This window comes from Enhydra lutris, unplaced genomic scaffold, assembly GCF_002288905.1.
Source record: "Enhydra lutris kenyoni isolate GAN:26980312 unplaced genomic scaffold, ASM228890v2 scaffoldscaffold66, whole genome shotgun sequence".
Taxonomy (NCBI): Eukaryota; Metazoa; Chordata; class Mammalia; order Carnivora; family Mustelidae; genus Enhydra; species Enhydra lutris.
In genome coordinates, this window is record NW_019154150.1 from 11365840 (window position 1) to 11386162 (window position 20323).

The 20323-nt window shown below is 48.1% G+C and overlaps 1 protein-coding gene across 1 annotated transcript in view; it reads left to right on the forward strand.

Moving 5' to 3' along the window:
• Positions 1–20323, forward strand: part of LOC111159103 (xylulokinase) — a 47899-nt gene that overhangs the window by 20630 nt on the left and 6946 nt on the right. Inside the window, exons 10-17 of the mRNA XM_022521505.1 lie at positions 3392–3473; positions 6483–6523; positions 7110–7225; positions 7985–8100; positions 8746–8819; positions 10185–10281; positions 18598–18656; positions 19182–19269. Of these exons, the coding sequence (XP_022377213.1) occupies positions 3392–3473; positions 6483–6523; positions 7110–7225; positions 7985–8100; positions 8746–8819; positions 10185–10281; positions 18598–18656; positions 19182–19269 (673 nt within the window). The remainder of the gene's footprint in view (positions 1–3391; positions 3474–6482; positions 6524–7109; positions 7226–7984; positions 8101–8745; positions 8820–10184; positions 10282–18597; positions 18657–19181; positions 19270–20323) is intronic.

The following is a 20323-nucleotide window of genomic DNA, read 5'->3' on the forward strand; positions in this document are numbered from 1 at the left end:
TTAGAACGGGAAGAAAAGTAGAAGGTATAAGTGGTGGGTGATTGCACACTTTATGAAAAAGTACACAGAATGCTGACATTCTAGGGCTAGGTACCACCTCTGGGCAGTCTGGAGAAAATAGAAACATGAACAAGCTGAGGGAGAACGCAGGCTGTGCGCCAGACTGCCCAGGCTGGATTCCTGCCTCGGCTGCTCACCAGTTCTGTGACTTTCATCTGTACCTCAGTTTCCCCATCATTTCCATTATTCCTGAAACAGTGGGAATAATGATACTCTCTGTGTCATGCGGACTTGTGCAGAATAAACGAATTAATGCATTTAAAGCACTTAAGATGGGGTGCCTGCCTAGCTCAGTTAGAGCATGCATCTCTCGATCTCAGGGTTGTGAGTTTGAGCCCCACTCTGGGTGTAGAGATCACTCACAAATAAAATCTTTAAAAAATTAAAAAAGAGGGGTGCCTTGGTGGCTCAGTGGATTAAGCCTCTGCTATGGTCCTGGGATTGAGCTCCGCATCGGGCTCTCTGCTCAGCAGGGAGTCTGCTTCCCCCTCCTTTTTCCTGCCTCTCTGCCTACTTGTGATCTCTCTCTCTGTCAAATAAATAAATAAAATCTTTTTAAAAATTTAAAAAAGAATAAAAACAGATAAAGTGTTTAAGATAGTGTCAGTCCCAAGGGTAATATTAAAAACATTTACGGCAGCCGCATGGAAAAGAATGAAATTGGACCCCTGTCTTACACCGTACACAAAAATTAACTGAAAATGGATTAAAGACTTGAATGTAAGACCTGAAACCATAAAAACTCCTAGACTAAAACAGGTGTTAGTGACAATTTTTTGGATTTGACACCAAAAGCAAAGGCGAGAAAAGCAAAAATTAAGTGGGACCTCATCAAACTTAAAAGCTTCTGCCCAGGGGTGCCTGGGTGGCTCAGTGGTTAAAGCCTCTGCCTTCGGCTCGGGTCATGATCTCAGGGTCCTGGGATCGAGTCCTGCATTGGGCTCTCTGCTCAGCAGGGAGCCTGCCTCCTCCTCTCTCTCTGCCTGCCTCTGTGCCTACTCGTGATCTGTCTGTCAAATAAATTAAAAAAAAAAATCTTTAAAAAAAAAAAAAGAAAGCTTCTGCCCAGCAAGGGAAACCATCAATAAAACAAAAAGGCAACCTATGGAGTGGGAGAAAATATTTAAAAATCATATATGTGACAAGGAGTTAGTATCCAAAGTATATAAAGAACTCTGCTCCATAGCAAAAAGGCAAGATAGTGTGGTTTAGAACATTTAACCGTTAGCACAGAATCCCCATTCAGCACAGACACTGGTGTTCCCTAGTTAACTACGTTTGTGGCTGTTCTGTGGGGAGAATGGAGTAGAGGGAGACTGGGCCCTGCCTTCAGAGGCCCTTTGGTGGGAGCACACACCACACATTGAGAAGAGCGAGAATTCTCGGTGTTTCTGAGTGTCAGTGGGAAGGAAGCAGAAGGTCCCTGAAGCCCGCTGGTGCTGCCTGTTCCAAGTCCCAGCCACTCTTCTGAGATTGACTCCTATGTACGGAGCTGAGGGAGGAGAGTCCCCTGCCTTGGAAGGGCACAGTTCAGGACCCAGACCTGCTGAAGCCCAGTGGAGAGAATAAGGAAGGGCCAGCAGGAACTGGCCAAGCCTCTGGGATTGGTATTCCATGCATGGTGTTTGGTTTTGTGTGAGACGGAGAGCAGTGTTCGGTCCATGGCAGCGGGCTTTGTTTGCTTTATGCCAGGAACACATGCCTCCAGGAGGGGGCCTGTGCACAGACCGGCAGCTTGAGGAATGGAAAAGGACTGACTCTGAAAGGGCCTTTTCATTTGTACATACATACCCACGTGATGGGGGGAAACAAGCCGAATCCATGTTTCCCAGCATCCCTTCCTTTGCAGGCAGTGCCCATACAGCTTTCTCATTTCCGGCAGGAACGGGTTTGGGATATATGGTATCTGACGCTTCTCCAGCCCCAGCTTGTGGCCTCCTCACCCAGTTATTTTGCCAGCAGCCGTGGCTTTGTGCAGGTGTCACCCGCAGCACCCTGCCCCAGCTGCATTCACTTCTCTCACCTTCTGCCTGGGGCTTCTGTGACTCCAAGTTTGTGCCCTGCAAACCTGGAGGTCCAGGGAGTTTACACCTCAGGGGGACAGCACCAGCATCCTTCACGCACAGTTCCTTGGACATTTTCCACAGTGAGGACCAGCTCGACAGTGTACCTTTGGGTGGGCTCTCCCGCCTCCCCAATTCCCCTCTCGTTTCTTGGGATTGCTTCCCCCAAATAAGCCACCTGCACACGAACCCTGTGTCGGGCTCTGTTTCCTCAGGCAACCCGGGCCAACACAGTTCTCTCCTGGGAGATGGCTTATTCTCATGTAAATCTGATTTTTTTCCTGGAAGGAGCAAGATTTTCTATTCTTTTTTTTTTAATTTTTTAATTAATTATTTTTATTAATGTATAATGTATTATTTTGTCTGTGAATCGTCAGGCTTATACATTTCACAGCACTCACCATATCACATACCTCCCCCACAATGGAGCAAAATTTTTTTTCCAGACACCAGGATGGCCCATCATTCGTTTTAAAATTTTGGAGCTTCGGTAAAGTCAGGGAAAGGGGAAAAATGTTTTTCTTTTATAGCTATGCTCTCTAAAGACTATAGTCTGTCCAGAGGGGTCACTGCTGTCTGGTCCCACAGCTATCCTGGGAGGAGACCTAGAGGCCATGTTTCCCCAGGAGTGTTCCCTCCCCACACTGCTGTTTTGGGTTTATTTTCCTTAGAAACTTGACCTGTGCACTTGTGTGTTTGGTTAATCAGATTGCTGGGCTGATAGAGCAAGGGTATGGGGCCTTCTCTTCTTCCATGAATTTTCTTCCTGTGTGTCCTCTTGTTATTTGTTTTAAAATTTTAAAAATTAATTTTATTTGTTTATTTGAGAGTTCATGAGCGGGGGAAGGGTAGAGGGAGAAGCAGACTTCCTACTGGGGGGGGGGGAGTGGGTAACCCAATGGGGATTCCATTCCAGGACCACCCTAGCCAGAGGCAGACGCTTAACCTACTGAGCCACCCAAGCACCCTCCCCTTATTTATTTACCACTAATGCTGTCTCAGAATTTGGAACTTACAAAATAAGTACACATTGGGGATTGGTTTGTTCTAGCTGCCTCTCAAAATCCAATGGTGTTCAAGGCAGGGTGACCTAATATTTGTGGTTCCAAGCCTGGGCTGGGCTCCTCTGGCTTCCCGTGAATGGGAGGGACATCCCTGGTTTAGGACAGGGACTGATGTGCCTGCAGGCCTGGTGACCTGAGGCTTGGAGGGCTATGCGGAGTAGGTCAAATTTACCTCAGTAGGGCATGCTTGCTTTTCCTCCTCAGGGAGCCATTTCCTCCTACTTTGTCCAGCGCTATGGATTTCCTCCAGGATGCAAAGTGGTGGCCTTCACTGGGGACAACCCTGGTGAGTACCTTGAAGGATTTCCCTCTCCAAGTAGCCTGACTTGGTCCATGCTGGGCATTTGAGAATGCCAGCCTCTGGAAACCCTTCTGTGGCAGGCCCCTTCCTCCCTGGCCGCCTGCCACACTGCTGGCCTGAAATCTGACTCCTTGTACTGCCCTACCTTGGCTCCAACTCTGTCCTCTGCCTCCCCACTCCGGTGTGAATGATCATCAGTTAAGGCAGGCGGTCACGCCCACCCCTCCCTAACTCCCTTTTCTGTTCCAAGCTAATCTTCTCAGTTCTCCAGCTCTTCCTCTAGGACTTGGTTTTGTATCTCCTTCCCGTCATATGATCTATAGGTGTGAATTACTCTCCATCCAAACACCTTGTCCTTCCCCCAGCCGCTCCAGGAAGAGTCATCAGGTCTCTGAAGAAAGGGCAGGTGGCCCCACTGGGCCGTATGGTGGTGGCGCCTCAGCCCTTTTTCTAGAGAGCCACCAAATTCAGGTTGCCAGGCAAATGCAAATACAGATACAAGGACACCCAGTGTGCCTTGAATTTCAGAGGAATTATGAATAATTAGTGTAATAAGTGCATCCCATGCAATATTTGAATTTCACATAAGAAATGATGTCTTAGTTTAAGTATGGCCCAAAGTATGTCTCTCTGAAATTCAAATTTAACTTAGCGTCCTCCATTTTTTCTGGCAACTCTACCCCAAATCAGCATCCTCAGCTCCTGCTCTTAGAAGGTCAATGTAAAGTACGTAGTAGAGGACCTGGGCTGCTGCACAGGTGGGGCCAGGGTTTGCTGTCCTAGGGAGGCTCACTTCCTTCTTAGAGCCTCTCCTGCTTCTCTCTGTGGTCAGGGAGTGTGCTCCCTATTTGTTATGCTTTGCTCTCCTTTTAAACACATTTCTTTTCAGTTTTTTTTTCTGCCTTCAGCCCTTCTCCCGGTTTCAGCACCCACCAGCCTCCCTGTACTCGCCTCCTTTTAGGCAAGCGGGACAGGGGCATCCAAAATAAATAGAGAGAGACGCATATGTCTGGGAGTTGTATGCCTCAAAATAGAGCGGATGGTCCTTGTTAAAATTCATTCTTAACAGCAAGAGTTACTTTATCAGTATTATTATTAGAGTCCCTATTTTCTGCAGTGTTTCTGTATATTTTTGTGATGAGGAAAAAGCACCGAAGTCGCTACTGTTGTTATAGGCGTCACTAAGAATAATGCTCATGGCGTTCCTCGGTCTCCTTCCAGCCTGGAGCTGAGGGCACGGCGAGCTTGTCCCTGCCACACTTGAGGCCACATCAGTGTCCTGGGTGTGACCCCTCCCTCCTGGGACAGCCTTGGCTCTGGCATCTGGAGGGAACCCCAGGAGCCAGACAAGGGCCTTTCCCATCCCTGAGCCATTTCTGGAGACGGTCATGCGGGACCTGTTGGCCAAGCACAGAAACTAACAGAGCAGGTTTGGGAGAAGGGATCCCAGTGTTCCTGGTAGGAAGGTGGAGGGGAGGCGGAGGCTGGTGGATGGAAGCCAGATTTCCACAGTGGCAAGGCATGAAGCCCCAGGCTGTCCCTGGGGTTGAGAGGAGGCTCCAGGCTGCAGTGTGTGGGTTCTGGTGCTCCTGGCCCCCATTTCCATATCCCTAAGAGCTGGTAGGTCCAGCCTCCCTCAAAGAAGAACAGTTGGTGTAGGAACACCAACTTAGGAAAGTTCTCCACTTCTGCGGGCCACGTCTGTTTTCCTTTCAGAATGAAAATAACTTTGTTGAGTCTCATTAGGCAATGTATAATCTTGTACCTCCTCTATCAACTAGAAGAATGTCAGGGGGAAGAATGGGCTTTTATAACCACTGAAGTGAGCACCTGGGTTTGTCTGAGCAGGAATGACAGAGAAGCAGCTTTCTAATCCTACCTCTTGGACCTCGGTTTCAGGCTGAAGGTTGGCAACGCCAGGCAGGTAGCCCTCAGTCAGTCCCTCCTGAAGTGTGACCTTGAGTGTGCGGCTGTTTTAAATGATGCATTAGTTGCTTCTTCATTAAAACAACAGCAGTAATGAGCAAGCAGACTAACCAAGCTCATGCTCTTTGTCTTACTCACAAGGGATACCTCTTCACTGCAGGAAAAAAAAAAAATTAAACACTGACAAACCAAAGGAAGGATATAAAAATCATCCATAATCTCTTAACCCAGAGATAACCACAGTTAAAATTTTGATGGCTATCCTTCCACATTTCTTTCTGTGTTCATAAATAAACATATTTTGTTGGGGGGGGGCAGCATCATTTCAACGGTTGCCTTGGGCCCCGTGGTCCCACATTTAGTCCCCTGTGGTGGAGGTCCGTGGGGCTTCTGTACTCGGGCAGTGCAAACAGTGATGACGCGCACACCCTGTCCTGTCCCTCATCCCTACAGGCTAAGTTCTCCGAGATGGGGCTCCTGGATCCAAGGCTCTGACACACACGGCAGTGGTGGTGGAGGACACCTGTCCCTCCCACGTTTCTCCTTCACTTGCTCAGTCAGTCACATTTAGTGAGCAGCCCCATCCCCACCCCGCCTCCGGCCCCGGTCCATGCTAGACCTTCTTTTAGTTCCAGAGTGCATCAGTGAGCCCGGCAGATGCGGACTGCTGTTCTGGGCCTCCTGTCTCAGGGACAGACCGCTCTTTACATTCTGCCCCTTCACACTCCTGCCTCAACTTTGTCTTTCCCTGCCATGTGTCTGATGTCTTGACTCAGCCCCCTTGGTTCTCTGCACTCTTGGGAGCACCTGATGGTGGGGAGTTGGACCCTTTTAGAAGAGGCTTCCCAGCTCAGATCAGAGGCCCTGACTACAGGCACTCTACCCTTTCACACCGGGGACCTCCCCTTGGGCTCTTCCAAACCCTCAGCTCATCCTGTTCCTGCCTCTACCCTGGCATGTGGCTTGGGGCGGGAGGTTCGGAGCTGGCTCCCACCTGGGGGTGACTGTGGTTTGCTTTGTGGCTCTGTGTGACCTCCCGCTAACCAGAGGTTCCCCTCCCATTCTCAGCTTCGCTGGCAGGCATGAAGCTGGAGGAAGGTGACATTGCGGTAAGGTGACTTCTCACATCTCTCACCCATAAGCAAAGCCCGCTCTCTCTGCCTTAGGGGACAAGGGCCCCAGCAGCATCTTTGCTGCCTGTTAGAGGATCTGGCGGTCCCAAAAGGCAGCTGAGGGAGAGGATAGGAAGACCCAGGCCCCAGGACCTGCTCATATCTCTTCTCTTAGAAGGTCATGGCCTTTGCCCGGTAGGCAGGTCCCCTTGTTGGCCAGTCTTGGTGGGTACAGTGACAGAGGGGTCAGGCATTGGAATGAAGGACTGAGAGCTCTCCGGATGAATAAAGAAAACAGAACCTGTGCCCTTCTGGGTCTAATGGGAAAGTCATCTGGGAACCAGTTGTCACCCAAATAGTTAGTTAGATACAATTGTGGTTAAGTTCTAGAAAATGAGCCCACAGTTTCCATGAGAGCCTAAATCTGGTTGCTAATTGGTTCATCTGGTGTGGGAGGGTCAGCAGAGGTTTCTCTGAGGAAGTGGCGTTTACTCTGAGGTCTGCAGCATGAGGAGTGAAATGATGGAGCGTCGGGAGTGGTGGAGGGGGCAGAGGTGCCTCATCTCTGGCCATTTCTTCCCAGGTCAGCCTGGGCACCAGCGACACCCTATTTCTCTGGCTCCAGGAGCCCATGCCTGCCCTGGAAGGGCACATCTTCTGCAACCCGGTTGATGCCCAGCACTATATGGCGCTCCTGTGGTAGGCTTGGTGGGCAGTGGGCACGTCTGGCACTATCTGGAGCCCTTGAGCTCTTCTTAGCAGGCTCTCGTGGCAGCTGAGACCCTGGGACTCACTGGGTTTTTCTGACAGCAGAGCTGGGTGGGGAGGAACCGAGGACATGGAGTCCTCCCCAAATCCAGATTCGAATCCCATCCTCAACACCTATATCCTGTGTGGCTGGGGGCAGACCCCAGAGTGTGTCTGAGCCACAGTCTCGGCTCATGAAATGCGAAGAATTAAAGGTTTACCATTGTGTTGTTAGGACACGGGTAGCACATAGTAGACATTCAGTAAATAGTAGGAAGCACGCCCTGCCCCTGATGGTTGTCATGGAGGAGGTGTACTCTGCACCCTGATCAGAGGCCTTTGGAAACCCACCAGAGGCACCCAGGGAAGATTCTGAGCCTCTAAGCTCCAGGAACCATTGGAGAATATGTAGGTCTAGTGAATTTAGCTGGCTCTGTTTCATTGTCCAGGTGGTATGACGTGTAGCAGCCACAGCTCCCCGTATTTCCCTTTGTAAACAGAGCCCAAGACAGGCCTTCCCCAGTGATTCCCAGGGACCTTAGCTGGGCATGATACCTGAGGGAGAACCTCAGATCTCTGCTGTCCACGGCCTGGGGGTTGTGGTCCAGCCCGACCTGCAGCCCTTCGACCTGGGACTCTTCCCCAAAACACATGGGTCCAGCCGGCAAGCACTGGGTGCCCCCCCCCTCAGGGTTCTGTGCACTTCTGCAGCTTTAAAAACGGCTCCCTCATGAGAGAGAAGATCCGCGATGAGTCCGCTTCCTGTTCCTGGAGTGATTTCTCTGAGGCGCTGCGGTCCACGGAGATGGGCAACGGCGGGAACCTGGGTAGGCTGTTTGGTGATGCCCCGGCCTGTGAAGGGCAGCAGCTGCTGGCAGGAGGGCCCCAGGGGAAGGGGGAGAGAGGGCCATGGAGCAAGCCAGGGGAGCCCCAGTTGTCGGTCCTTCTGCTCTGTGGGCCTTCCAAGCTAGCGTGAGACCCAATGATCTGAGTGAGTAGGGCTGTTCTCTGTGCTTTGAGTGGAGGGCTCTGTCCCCCTCAGAGCCCCTGGTGACTACCTCAGGGATGGCAGCCACGGCTCCTGCTCCACTCTGGTGTGCGCCCATCCGTAGCTTTCTGCCCCAGCTGCAGGGTTCTGTTCGGAAGAGGGCCCAACCTTGGGCCAGGCCTCTTGAGCAGGGAGGGGACGCGCCGCCCTTGGCCAGACCTGAGCTGGTGTTTTCGGGGCGCTGGGGCAGCTGCCTCTGGTCCGGGCTGTTGGGTGAGAGTTGGCGGAACTGTCTCTAAGAAGATCTAGCCCCAGCCCTTCCAGTTCCTGTCTTTCCTGCTGGAGAGCAAGACGGGGAGCATTCCCGTCTCTTCTGGGGGCCAGAGATGTGGGGTCACGTCACCCTGTTCTGTCCTAAGTCTTTGAGAAGCTTATATTTTGCTTTTGATTACTGACAGTGAATCTCTTCCTGGTCTGGTTTCAGGTTTTTATTTTGATGTAATGGAGATCACCCCTGAAATTACTGGGCGCCACCGGTTTAGTACAGAAAACCTCCAGGTATGTGTGGTATGGGAGAGAAATTGGCTCCAGTTCTGAGTGTTGAATTCAACAATTGCCTCCCAGGTTCTGCTACTTGAGAGACTTCCTGTACTCCGCTATTGCTTGAGCAAACATTTGGATGGGCCAGAGTGCATTTCCTTCCTGGGGAACCCATAGGATCTAAGATGCTGTTGTCTCTCACAAAGAGGAGTACAAACACCTGGGGGCTTTCCCCTGAGCTAACACGTGTCCACACTGACCGCCACTGAGAGCCATAGAGCCTATTCCCTCAGCAGGCTTAACCTTGCACCCCCAAGGACTCACACTTACTCCAGATCAGGAATTTCTTCCTGATCGAAAGCCTCTGGGACAGGATGCACGAACATTTACTGAGCACTGTTTCCCTCCAAGCACACCGTGCTGGTGGCTTCCCACATCCTCCATTGACTGCTCAGAGCATCTTGAGGTCCAGAGATGCCGAATCATGTGCCCAAGTCACCAGGACCTAGGAGGTGGAGGGAGGGGGCCTCCAGACCCAATCCTCCCTGGCCCTGAAGTGCTGTTTCCTTTCCCCTCCACCGAGCTGCCTTTCCTGCGTGGGACTGAGTAATTCCCTCTGTCTAGTGACTGTTACAGTTAGAGTTGGCATCAGCTTTGTGGCTGATGAAGTCACTGTATGTTGGGTTGTAAGTGGAAAGCTTTATACAAACTGTAGCAGGGAGGGGCTCGCCTCAGTCTTCTGAGGAAGGGTCTCTTTGGTTTCTGTTGTTCCCACAGAGAAGAGGTGCCTGTTCCCTTTTGCATAAACCCATCGAGGTCTGTCAGGGAGAAGGTAGGGTCTGTCACTGGTCTCAGGGGCTAAGGCCTGGGTGAAGCCGGGGTTGACGCCTAGCAGCAGTAGCCTGAGCGACACTCCACAGCTGTGGGTTCTCAGCATAAGCTCCGGGTTCTTACTTAGGACCAAACACCAAGACCCGGCCCTGTTGTCTCATTTGATCTTTAGAACCACCGTGAAACATAGGTACCATTATGGCCTTGGTTTTGTTAAGAAAGAAAATGAGAATCCCAGCAAGATTTACGTAACTTATTCAAGGTGGCAGAGCTGAACCCTTGGTGGCCTGAGACCAAGCTCCCCAATGCTCCGGCTCCCTGAAGTGAGCACGCCTGAGGCTGGGGTCACGTATGTGTGGGGGACATGCTTGTGTGCACACATATGGCAGGTGCTTAGTGGGTCAAGAGCTCCAGTGGTGTGTGAGCTGCCCAGGAGTCCTGAGTCCTGATTTCCGAATCCGGGCCACCTATGCACACGCACTCACAGACGCGTGCACAAGCAGTGTAGGGACAGCAAAGGTTTTCACGGTGCCTACTTTCTCTTGGGGACAGGTCTCAGCATTCCCTGGGGCTGTGGAGATCCGGGCACTGATCGAAGGGCAGTTCATGGCCAAGAGGATCCATGCTGAGGGCTTGGGTTACCGAGTCAGTAAGTGAGCGGCTGGCGGGCTGTGTTCTGGGGCAGGGACCATCACACCCTGAGGTGCTTGTGACCCTTCCTGGCCTTCAGGCCAGGCCTTGCACAGCACTATCTGTCGAGGCTTCACTTCAGAGGCAGGGGGGAGAGGGAGCCCGGCCCCAGGTGGCTAAGGAGAAGGTGAGTCAGTGGGCAGGGATATGCAGGCAGGCAGGGACGAGGGGGCACTTGTTCCTGCTTCTCTGCTCTGTCCCCAGTAGCCTGACCTCCTGGCAAGTAGCTGTAGCACTTAGAGACCTTTCTGTAGCCCAGACCTGTGACAACATGATATCCCAAGCCCCGGACCTTGAGGACTTGGGCAATGCCAGTGGGAGAGGTCTAGGCTGGGGCCACCTGCCTCTGGGGCACAGCCTAAGCACTTCAATTTGGACAGAGAAGAGTGGGGATACAGAACCACTGTCCCCACTGAGAGATCTGGAATGGAAAGGCAGGGCAGGATGGGTTGGGGCAGGCACCCACGGGAAGAAAGGGATTTCTAAGAACTTGAGCTATGGAACAGGCAGCCTCAGGTGGGCAGCGAGTTCTCCTTACTGCTGGCCCTGGAATGGTCTGGGGCACAGGCTTCTGCCCTAAGGGTGGAGTCCTCATGATACTTTTGTGGACAACCTGAGCTCAGTGTAGTATGTTTTCTGCCTTTGAGCCAACCAAGTGCAAGCGTACTTTAGAAGTTAGCACTAGGTAAGCCTTTCCAGGAAGCCGCACACGCACCCACCCCCGGCAGTCTCGCCTGTCCGTGAAGGCGTAACGGAGATGTGTACCCATGGGCTCTAGAGACGTACAGGAGAGCAGTCATCGTGGCTGGTGCTCGCCGGCCCCACGCTGCAGCCCGGCGCCCGTGGGTGGTAGGCAGGACAGGTAGTCCTTGTGGGCTATTCATGCAATGTGATGCGACATAGAAATGAAAATAAACTGGCCTCCACCGTGCGCGACAAAATGGATGAATCTCGCACATGTCACTCGGTGCGAAAGAAGCCAGGCACAACAGTACACGTGGTGGGATCCCATGTCCGTCACGTTCAAAACCGGACGAAGCAATTTGCTGTCACTGGAAGCCAGGGCGCGAGCTGCTACCTTTCAGAGGTAGAGGGCCTCTGCGGTGCTGTTGGTGTTCTCTAAGTTACGCGCGAGCCTGGAGTTTGTGAGAATTTGTCAAGCAGTCAGCTTATGAGGCGTTCTGCATGTTTTTCGGGGTATATGAGTTCACCACAAATTTGAAAGTAAATAAAATGAGCATGATAAACGTTTTCATTTCTCTCCATTCTGCCACTCAAAGTCTAAAAAGAAATTTCCCGGGGCACCTGGGTGGCTCAGTCGGTTAAGCATCTGCCCCTGGCTCAGGTCATGATCCCCAGGGTCCTGGGGTCGAGCCCCATGTTGGGCTCCCTGCTTATCGGGGAGTCTGCTTCTCCCTCTCTCTCTCCCCATCTCCCTCCACGTGCTCTCTCTCCCACACCCTCTCTCTGTGTCTCTCAAATAAATAAATAAAATCTTAAAAAAAAAAGAAAGAAAAAGAAAGAAAGAAAGAAAGAAAGAAAGAAAGAAAAGAAAGAAAGAAAGACATTCTCCAAAGATTTCAGAATCTCCTGAAAAGTGAGACCGATGAGCAGGGCAGGGATGGGGCTGAGGTTGGCGCCCAGTGCCTGGCATGAAGGGTTCTCCGGCCAGCAGAAGGTGGCACTTCGTCAGGGCCTGGCCCCAAACAGTGTGCAGGAAGAGGCAGTGAGAGCAGAGAAGTCCTCCTGGGCACTGGAGAGGGGATGGGATTATGCCACCATTCCCAGCCTTTAAAGCGTTTTTGTGCAAAGCCACATAAAATTCTTTATCCTCTTAGCAAGCTTAAAGGCAGTATCAAACCTGTCTTGCCAGCTCTGCTGGGTTCCTCTCCAGTAAGATTACATAAATCAACATGCCTGGAACCAAGCAGGGCTACACGAACGTGAGGCATCATGCTCCCAGCTGCTGTGTGGACTGAGCCATGTTCTTGGGGGACTTGCTTCTATAACTCAACATGTTCATGAATTCCTCCGTGTGAATACCTCACTCATTGTCGGCTCTCCCAGCGGTGTGGTGATCCATCACTGGCTTGTACCGGGATCGATTGATCCATTGTTCTCTGACGGACGTTCGCGCTTCCCAGCTCAGTGTCATGAACTGTGCCATGAACGGTGCATGCCCTTGGCTGATTTTTCTTTACTTCATCCCTCCTGTGTGACAGGTGTCAGCAAACTGACCACCTGAGTGTATGGATTTTTTTTCTAGAACTTGTCATGTTTGGCTAGCATAATGTTTACTTTGCTAATCAGATACCTTTGGGCTGGGCCTGCTCACTCGGGTGCCAGTGTGGCACAGGTGCGGCCGTTCCCTAGCCCAGTCCACTCACTTACTCCCTTCTCCTGGCCCTGCAGACAGTCCTGTTGTTGGCACCTGAGCCTACAGCTTCTGCTTCTTTTTTTTTTTTAATTAGATTTTATTTATTTATTTATTTGAGAGAGAGACAGCACGAGCAGGTGGGAGGAGCAAAAGGAGAAGCAGGCTCCTCGATGAGCAAGGAGCCCATGTTGGGACTCCATCCCAGGACCCCAGGGGCATGACCTGAGCCAAAGGCAGATGTTTCGCCAACTGAGCCACACAGGTGCCCTCTTGTTTTTTTTCTAGTAATGACTTTTAAAATTTCAACATAGATACCAACACTTAACTGCTTTTGATCACTGTTTGGAATTTATATTCTCTTTAGTAATTATATCCCCCACTAAAAGACATTATATTATGTTCCCTCTTTTCTCTTTTTTCTTTCTTATTTAAATATTTTATTTATTTATGTGAGAGAGAGAGAGAGAGAGAGCAAGCACAAGTAGGGGGAGGGTTAGACGGAGAGGGAGAAGCGACTCCCCACTGAGCAAGGAGCCCAATCTCGGGGCTCAGTCCCAGGACCCTGGGATCATGACCTGAGCTGAAGGCAGAGGCTTAACCTCCTGAGCCACCCAGGCGCCCCCTCTTCTCTCTTTTCTTTACCTCCCATTTTCCAGTTCCAGAATGCTACTGTTCAGTGTGCATTATGCATCAATAATTATTTAAATTATACACTTGGTGGCTTTCCTTGATTACCACTATTTATTATATCACACATCTAAGTGGTTTTGTATCTTTCATCTTTGCTTCAGGACATCCTTGACTAATTCTTTCATGTAGAGGTAGAGGTATGGGGGATGGTCTATATGAAAATAGGTTAATTTTGCCTTGACACTTAAATGCTACTTTTATAATGTGTGGAATTCTGAATTCAAACATCATATTATTTTACAACTTTGAAAATAACGTTCTGTTGTCTTCTGACTTACAGTGTTGCCAGTGAGAAGCCCATCTGAATGATATTGTTTCCTCTACAGAATCTTCTAGAATCTTTCTTAGGATTTTGAAATTTCTCAACTAAAGTCTAGATATCAGGCCTTATGCCTTCATTGTGCTGAGCACCCACTGGCCCCTTTTGCCTGACTATATCTGACTTATTCTAGCTTAGGAAAATTTATTACATCATTTCTCCGATGATTTCTTTCCTTCATTTCCCCTGTTCTTTTTACTAAGATTTATATTAGACCGGTGGTTTCTGACTGAGGTGGTTTTGCACCCCAGAGGATATTTGACAATATCTGGAGACGTTCTGGTGTCACAAACGGGGAGCGCTCCTGGCATCCCACCAGCCTGGATGCCGCTACACGTTCTGCAGTGTGCGCGACAGCCTCCCCTTCCTCCCTCCCCTGCGCAGCCAATGATTATCCAGCCCAAGTGTCAGCTGTGCCCAGCTTGAGAAACCTTGTCTAATACAGGCCAGGTGTGGGCTCTCTGGCCCTAACTGCGTGTTGCTTTATTTCATCATAGATCTTGTCATTATTGGGGGCCCCAGACTCAGTCGGAAGACAATGAGACTCGTCATCTTGAGGTCGTGAGTTCGAGCCCCACGTTGGCTTTAGAGATGACATAAATAAGTAAATAAAATTGTTAAAAAATGAACTTGTCACTATCATACTCTGCTTTTAAATTTATCTCTTTGTGGACTGTCCTTCCTCAACTAGGAAATAGGCTCTTTGAGAAGGAGAATCTCATCCATCTTGTGGAACCATCTATTCCCACTTCTTAAACCACTGCCAGGTGGTAACTGGGCTCCCCCTAAGTATTTGTAGACTGAACAGCTCTAAAGGATAAATGAATTCTGTGTCTTCTGACTTCATTCTGTCACTTTCCTTGTCATTTTAAATCATAGGGAATTTCCTGGATTGCATCTTTCAGTTTATTGTATTAGATATGGCCGTATTTATTCTACTATTTACTTTTTCCACCTAAATATGTTTGTAATCATGTATCGTTTTTTATTTTTATTTTTAAAAGATATTATTTATCTATTTGAGAGAGAGAGAGCGAACACAAGCAGGAGGGAGGCCAGAGGCAGAGGGAGAAGCAGACTCTCTGCTGAGCAAAGAGCCCGATGTGGGACTCGATCCCAGGACCCTGGGATCATGAGCCAAAGGCAGATGCTTAACCGACTTAGCCACCCAGGCGCCCCTATATGTCATTTTTTAATTTTTAGAACTCTGTCTTGTGTCCCAGTTCTTCTTCATAGTAGTTTATTCTTTTTAATGGATTCTATACCTGTTCAAGTACACGAGATGATAAAATATTGGAATTTTTTCAAATTTGCCTTTTGTTGCCTGGGTTCTTTTCCTTCTGAGGTGGTCTGTTCACAGTGATCCTTCTCTTTCACGCCATTGGTTTTTCTCAACCACCTTGACTGTGGGTTGGTAGTACTGAATGAGTAACTGGGTCTCAGTGTAGACAGCAAGCCTAGGTTGCTGTCTACAGGTCCAAGGCCCCTCCTCCCAGTGTCCCACCCCACCTGCCCTCTCCAAGCTGCAGGCAGAAGTAGATGACGTGACAACAGGCAGATTTAAGTTGAAACTTGTGAGCATTGGATAAGCTTTACAGCTGGAGTCCTCCCTACAAAGGCTCTCCACATGCTAAAATCAGCAGCATTTCATTCTGATTAGAAGATGAATGCAGCTTATTTCTCTGATGGGTGATTGCCTGTCTCTTTCCATGTCCGCCCCCTTAGCTCAGTATTACTTCAAGTTCTGATTCCCCTCAAGACCTCCAGGCCCCCTCCCCAGGCAGCAACCCATTTTGGCTGGAGGGCAGTTCTTTTTTTTTTTTTTTTTTAAAGATTTTATTTATTTATTTGACAGAGATCACAAGTAAGCAGAGAGGCAGGCAGAGAGAGAGAGAGGAGGAAACAGGCTCACTGCTGAGCAGAGAGCCCCATGTGGGGCTCGATCCCAGGACTCTGAGATCATGACCTGAGCCAAAGGCAGTGGCTTAACCCACTGAGCCACAAAGGCACCCCGGAGGGCAGTTTTTTATCTGGGGGTCAGATGCTGCTCCTGATCAGTGGAAGTGGGTAGGGACAGAGGCTGAGAGTCCTGAGTTTCTGAAATCACTGGTCTACTGTCAGTGCGTGAGGGCTCCCGAGTCCCCTCCAACACTTAGCATTAAGCACCTTTGAATCCTTTGCTAATCTGAGGGATGTAAACTAGTATCTCAGTGTTACTTTCATTTGCATTTTTTAAATTAATAATGATTTTGAACAGCTTTTATAACTTTGGGTTTTTTCCTCCATGAATTGGCTGTTTGTATCTTTTACCATTTCCCCCATATTGGATTTCCCATCTTTTTCTTAACAATTTGCAGGAGTTTGTCATATACTTCGAATAGTACTAGATCCTTGTCAGCTTTCTGTGTCACAAGCATCTTCTGTCATTTGTCTGTTATTCTTATTTATAGTGTTGGCAACTGAACAGAATTTTGATTAAATTAAATCTGCCAATATTTCTTTTTAAAATTTATGCTTTTGAGATACTGTTGAAGAGGTTTTTCCCCTCTTCCAGTGCCACAGAAATTTTTTTTACATTTTGTTCTGTTCGTGTAACTTCCACATTTAGAACTTCTGGAGTTCACCTTTGTGAATGGTGTAAATCAGGATCCGGTTTAATTTTTTTCCACATAATGACCCCGTTCCCTTTTCCTTCACTACTTGTAGTGCCCTCTTATTCATTTATCAAGTTTGTATATATATATATATGTGGGTCTCTCTCCGCATCCCCTTTGCCATTCCATTGGTTTATTCATCTGTTCTTGGGACAAACCATCATTACGGCTTTGTAGTATGTACTAGTTGGCCAGGTCTGCATGACAAAGTACCACAGACTGGATGGATCAAACAACAGATATTTATTTTCTCACAGTCCTGGAGGCTAAAAGTCTGAGATCAAGGTATCAGCAGGGTTGGTTTTTCCCACGGTCTCTCTCCCTGACCTGTAGATGCCTGTGTCTTCACATGGTTTTCCCACTGTGTGTCCTAATAGACTCTTCTTATAAGGGCAGCAGCCATATTGGATTAGAGCTCACCCTAATGGCCTCATTTCAATTAACTACCTTTTAAAACATGTATCTGTCTTTATCTCCAAATACAGTCACATTCTGAGGTACTAGGAGTTAGAACTCCAACATACAAATTTTGAGGGGACATAGTTCAGCCCCAAACGTCTTAATATCTAATATAGCAATTCATCCCTCACTTTTCTTTTTTCATTGTTGTCTTAGCCATTTATGGGTCTTTATTTTTCCATAAATATACTAAATTGATTCAGTTCTTTTATAAAAAAATCCAGTTGGAATATTTGTTTAGGTTGCCTTGAATTTACAAATTCATTTGAAAAAGTTGACACTTTTATAATGTTAGTTCAAATCCATCCAAGACCATGGAACATCTTTTAATTTACTTAGATATTCCTTTTTGTACTTTAATAAGCTTCCATTTTTTTTCCACATAGATACTTCTGAATTCTTTGCTAAGGTATTTCCTGGCTACATTGTATTTCTGGTTGCCATTGTGAATGGCAACTATCACATTTGGTAATTGATTGTTGCTAGAAATGCCATTGTTTGTTATAAGTTGGTTTTTGTATCTGGAAACCTTATTAAACTTTAATTAGTTTGCTTATTTTTAATTTTTCTAAGTAGGTAGTTTGTTATCTGTAAAATAATGGTAGTTTTATTTATTTTCTTTAAATCCTGATACATTTATTTATATTTCTTGCCTTATAGGCATGGCTAGTATAACTAGTACTATGTGACAGAGTAGTGGATGATATTAAGTCTTTGTTTTGTTCCTACTATTTATTATCTATTGCTATGTAACAAATTTCTTCAAGACCTAGCAGCTTAAAATAACAACGAACATGTATTATCTTACGTGGTTTCTGTGGGTCAGTAATTTTGGATTAACATAACTCAGTCATTCTGGCTGAGGTCTCTTCTGAGGTTGAGGTCAGTATGTCATCTGGGGCTGCAGTCATCTGAAGACTTGACTCAGGCTGCAGGATCTGCTTCCCAGGTGGCCAGCTCACACAGCTGTTGGCAGGAGTCCCCAGAGTGAGGGATCCAGGAGAGTCATCTACAGTAGAACAGGATAGAAGCCTCAATGTCCTTTATGACCTATTCTTGTAACTCACAGTTCACCATTTACACAATATCCCACTGGTCACAGGAGTTGGCCCTATCGACTGTGAGAGGGACCAACATGAACCTAAACATATCTGGAGGCAGGGGTCATTTGGAGGCCATTTTTTTGAGGTCTGAGAGGCACACCAGTCTTAAAGAAAATAATTCTTGGGCTCGGGGGTGGCTCAGTGGGTTAAGCCTCTGCCTTCGGCTCAGGTCATGATCTCAGGATCCTGGGATCAAGTCCTGAGTCGGGCTCTCTGCTCGGCAGGGAGCCTGCTGCCTCCACTCTCTCTCTCTCTGCCTGCCTCTCTGCCTACTTGTGATCTTTCTCTGTCAAATAAATAAATAAAATCTTTTTAAAAAATAATAATTCTTAATGTTTCTATGAAGAATGATGTTTGTTATAAATTTTAGATAGATGGCCTTTATTAATTTAAGTAAGTTTCCTTCTATTCCTGGTTTGTTGACAGATTCTTTTTTAAGTGACTAAAAAAAAATTGAAGACAGTAAGAGGTTAGTGGGGCAGCAGCCTCACACGCAAATTACCTGTGACAAACCTGCATGGACAGAGCCAGCTTTGGATCTCTTCTTGAGTCCTGTGTGATAAGCAAGAGGCATTGGCTCAGTATAAGCCCTCTGTGGCTGAAGAACTCTGCAAAAGCCTTTTTTGTCTTGGGGAGATTGTTACAGCCATCAATGTTTTCTTCTTCCTTGCAGTGCCCAAGACAAAGATTCTGGCCACTGGAGGGGCATCTCACAACAGAGACATCTTACAGGTATGTGATGATAGCAGGCCAAGCAGTAGGGCCTCTTCCATGTCTGTTACTTCTAAGAGCCAGACGCTGTCCTTATTGGACTGCCTCTGTTCCCACTGCTACAGATGTCTGACCACCAGGCTATCACATCATGGGGCTGTCAGTGTCTTACTAGGACACTGAGCAGTTTTGGATGTAGCCTGAGGCTGTGTCAACTATTGACTTATAATATACCTGTCTTAGATAAAAATTCTCTAAAAGAAGAGCCCAATTTGGGAATTCTTTTATAAGTGGGTTGTTGAGAAAGTGCTCCCAGGAGACAGTGAGGGGGGCAGGTAGGGCCAGGGGAAATGCTAAGGCCCCCAGGCCACCCTGACTCTATTATTATTAGGGTGGCATGGCCGAGTATACTTCCTGTAAGGCCATAGAGGTGGAATGGAAGGCATCAGAAGACACATGAGGAAAGAGAGCATAGAAAATGTGTGCCAAATGTCTGTGTTCCCTCCGAGGAATGGCTTACCCAGTAAGAACCTCCCTCCTTTTCAGGTGCTTGCAGATGTGTTTGGTGCCCCAGTGTATGTCACAGACACTGCCAACTCGGCCTGTGTGGGCTCTGCATACCGAGCTTTCCATGGTAGGTCGAGGGATGGAGAGCAGAGGCTTCTGGAAGAGTTAGGGCACTGGCTGGGCTAAGGGGGATAGAAAAGGGGAGATTGGAATGTTCCCAGTCTTTAGGAACATTGGAGTCTTGGGCTTCAGTTTCATTTTTCTCCCACCTAGCAGGCAAGAACCAACTTCAAATCTTCTGTACTTTTATTCTGTATTTAAAGTGGGGAAAGAAAAGTAGGTTCCTAACTGAATGAGGCTTGGTCACACTCAGGCTCAACACAGGGACATTGGGAAAGGACGCGGGACATGCTTGAGGGTACATGGGGGTGGGTCTGGACAACTGGTGGGCAGGAAAGGTGGATGAAGTCCAGGGCCATCATTTCAGCAAATGCAGGAAGTGGAGACAAAGCTGAAGGCTTCAGAGCCAAACAGTCCAGTACCCTGGACAGCTCCACGAGGGCCCATCGCTCTGATGCAGGCCTTGCTGAAACTCCAATCTCCCCCTTCCAGGCAAGTTCTCCTGGGAGCTGCCCCTGCCCACAAGGGGCCCATTTAGTCAATCTGCCCTGTCCTCTGCTGGCTCCGACTGCTCCTCCAGCTGCCCATTTATCTCAAGGGCTCTCTTCCCTCTGGCAGTTCTATTCACGCATTTACTCTTCGCTTTTTAACACACCAATTTAAACTTACATGTTTCTATCAACATTGAGAATTAATCAGGGACCAGATCCTTCTCTTAATAATTAACCTCTTACTCTTTGACTCCCCTCCCTCCCTACCCTGTCTACCTCACCCCCCCTTAATGCCACCTCCTGCATCAAGATCACTGGGTAATTTATTTCCAGATTGTGTTTTTAATTAAACTTTATATCATACTGGCTTTTATTTGCATTTCCTTATGAATTTCTCTCTCTCTTTCTAATTCTGTGCATTTTTTTTTCCTTTTTCTTTTCCATGATAGTTTTGTTGGACTCTACAACCTAGATAAGTTTAAGAGGGAATTTAGTAGGTGATAATTTTGGAGGCATTACATAGCCAGCATGGACTTTGTCTTACCGTCTAAAAGAATGCTACCTTCTGGG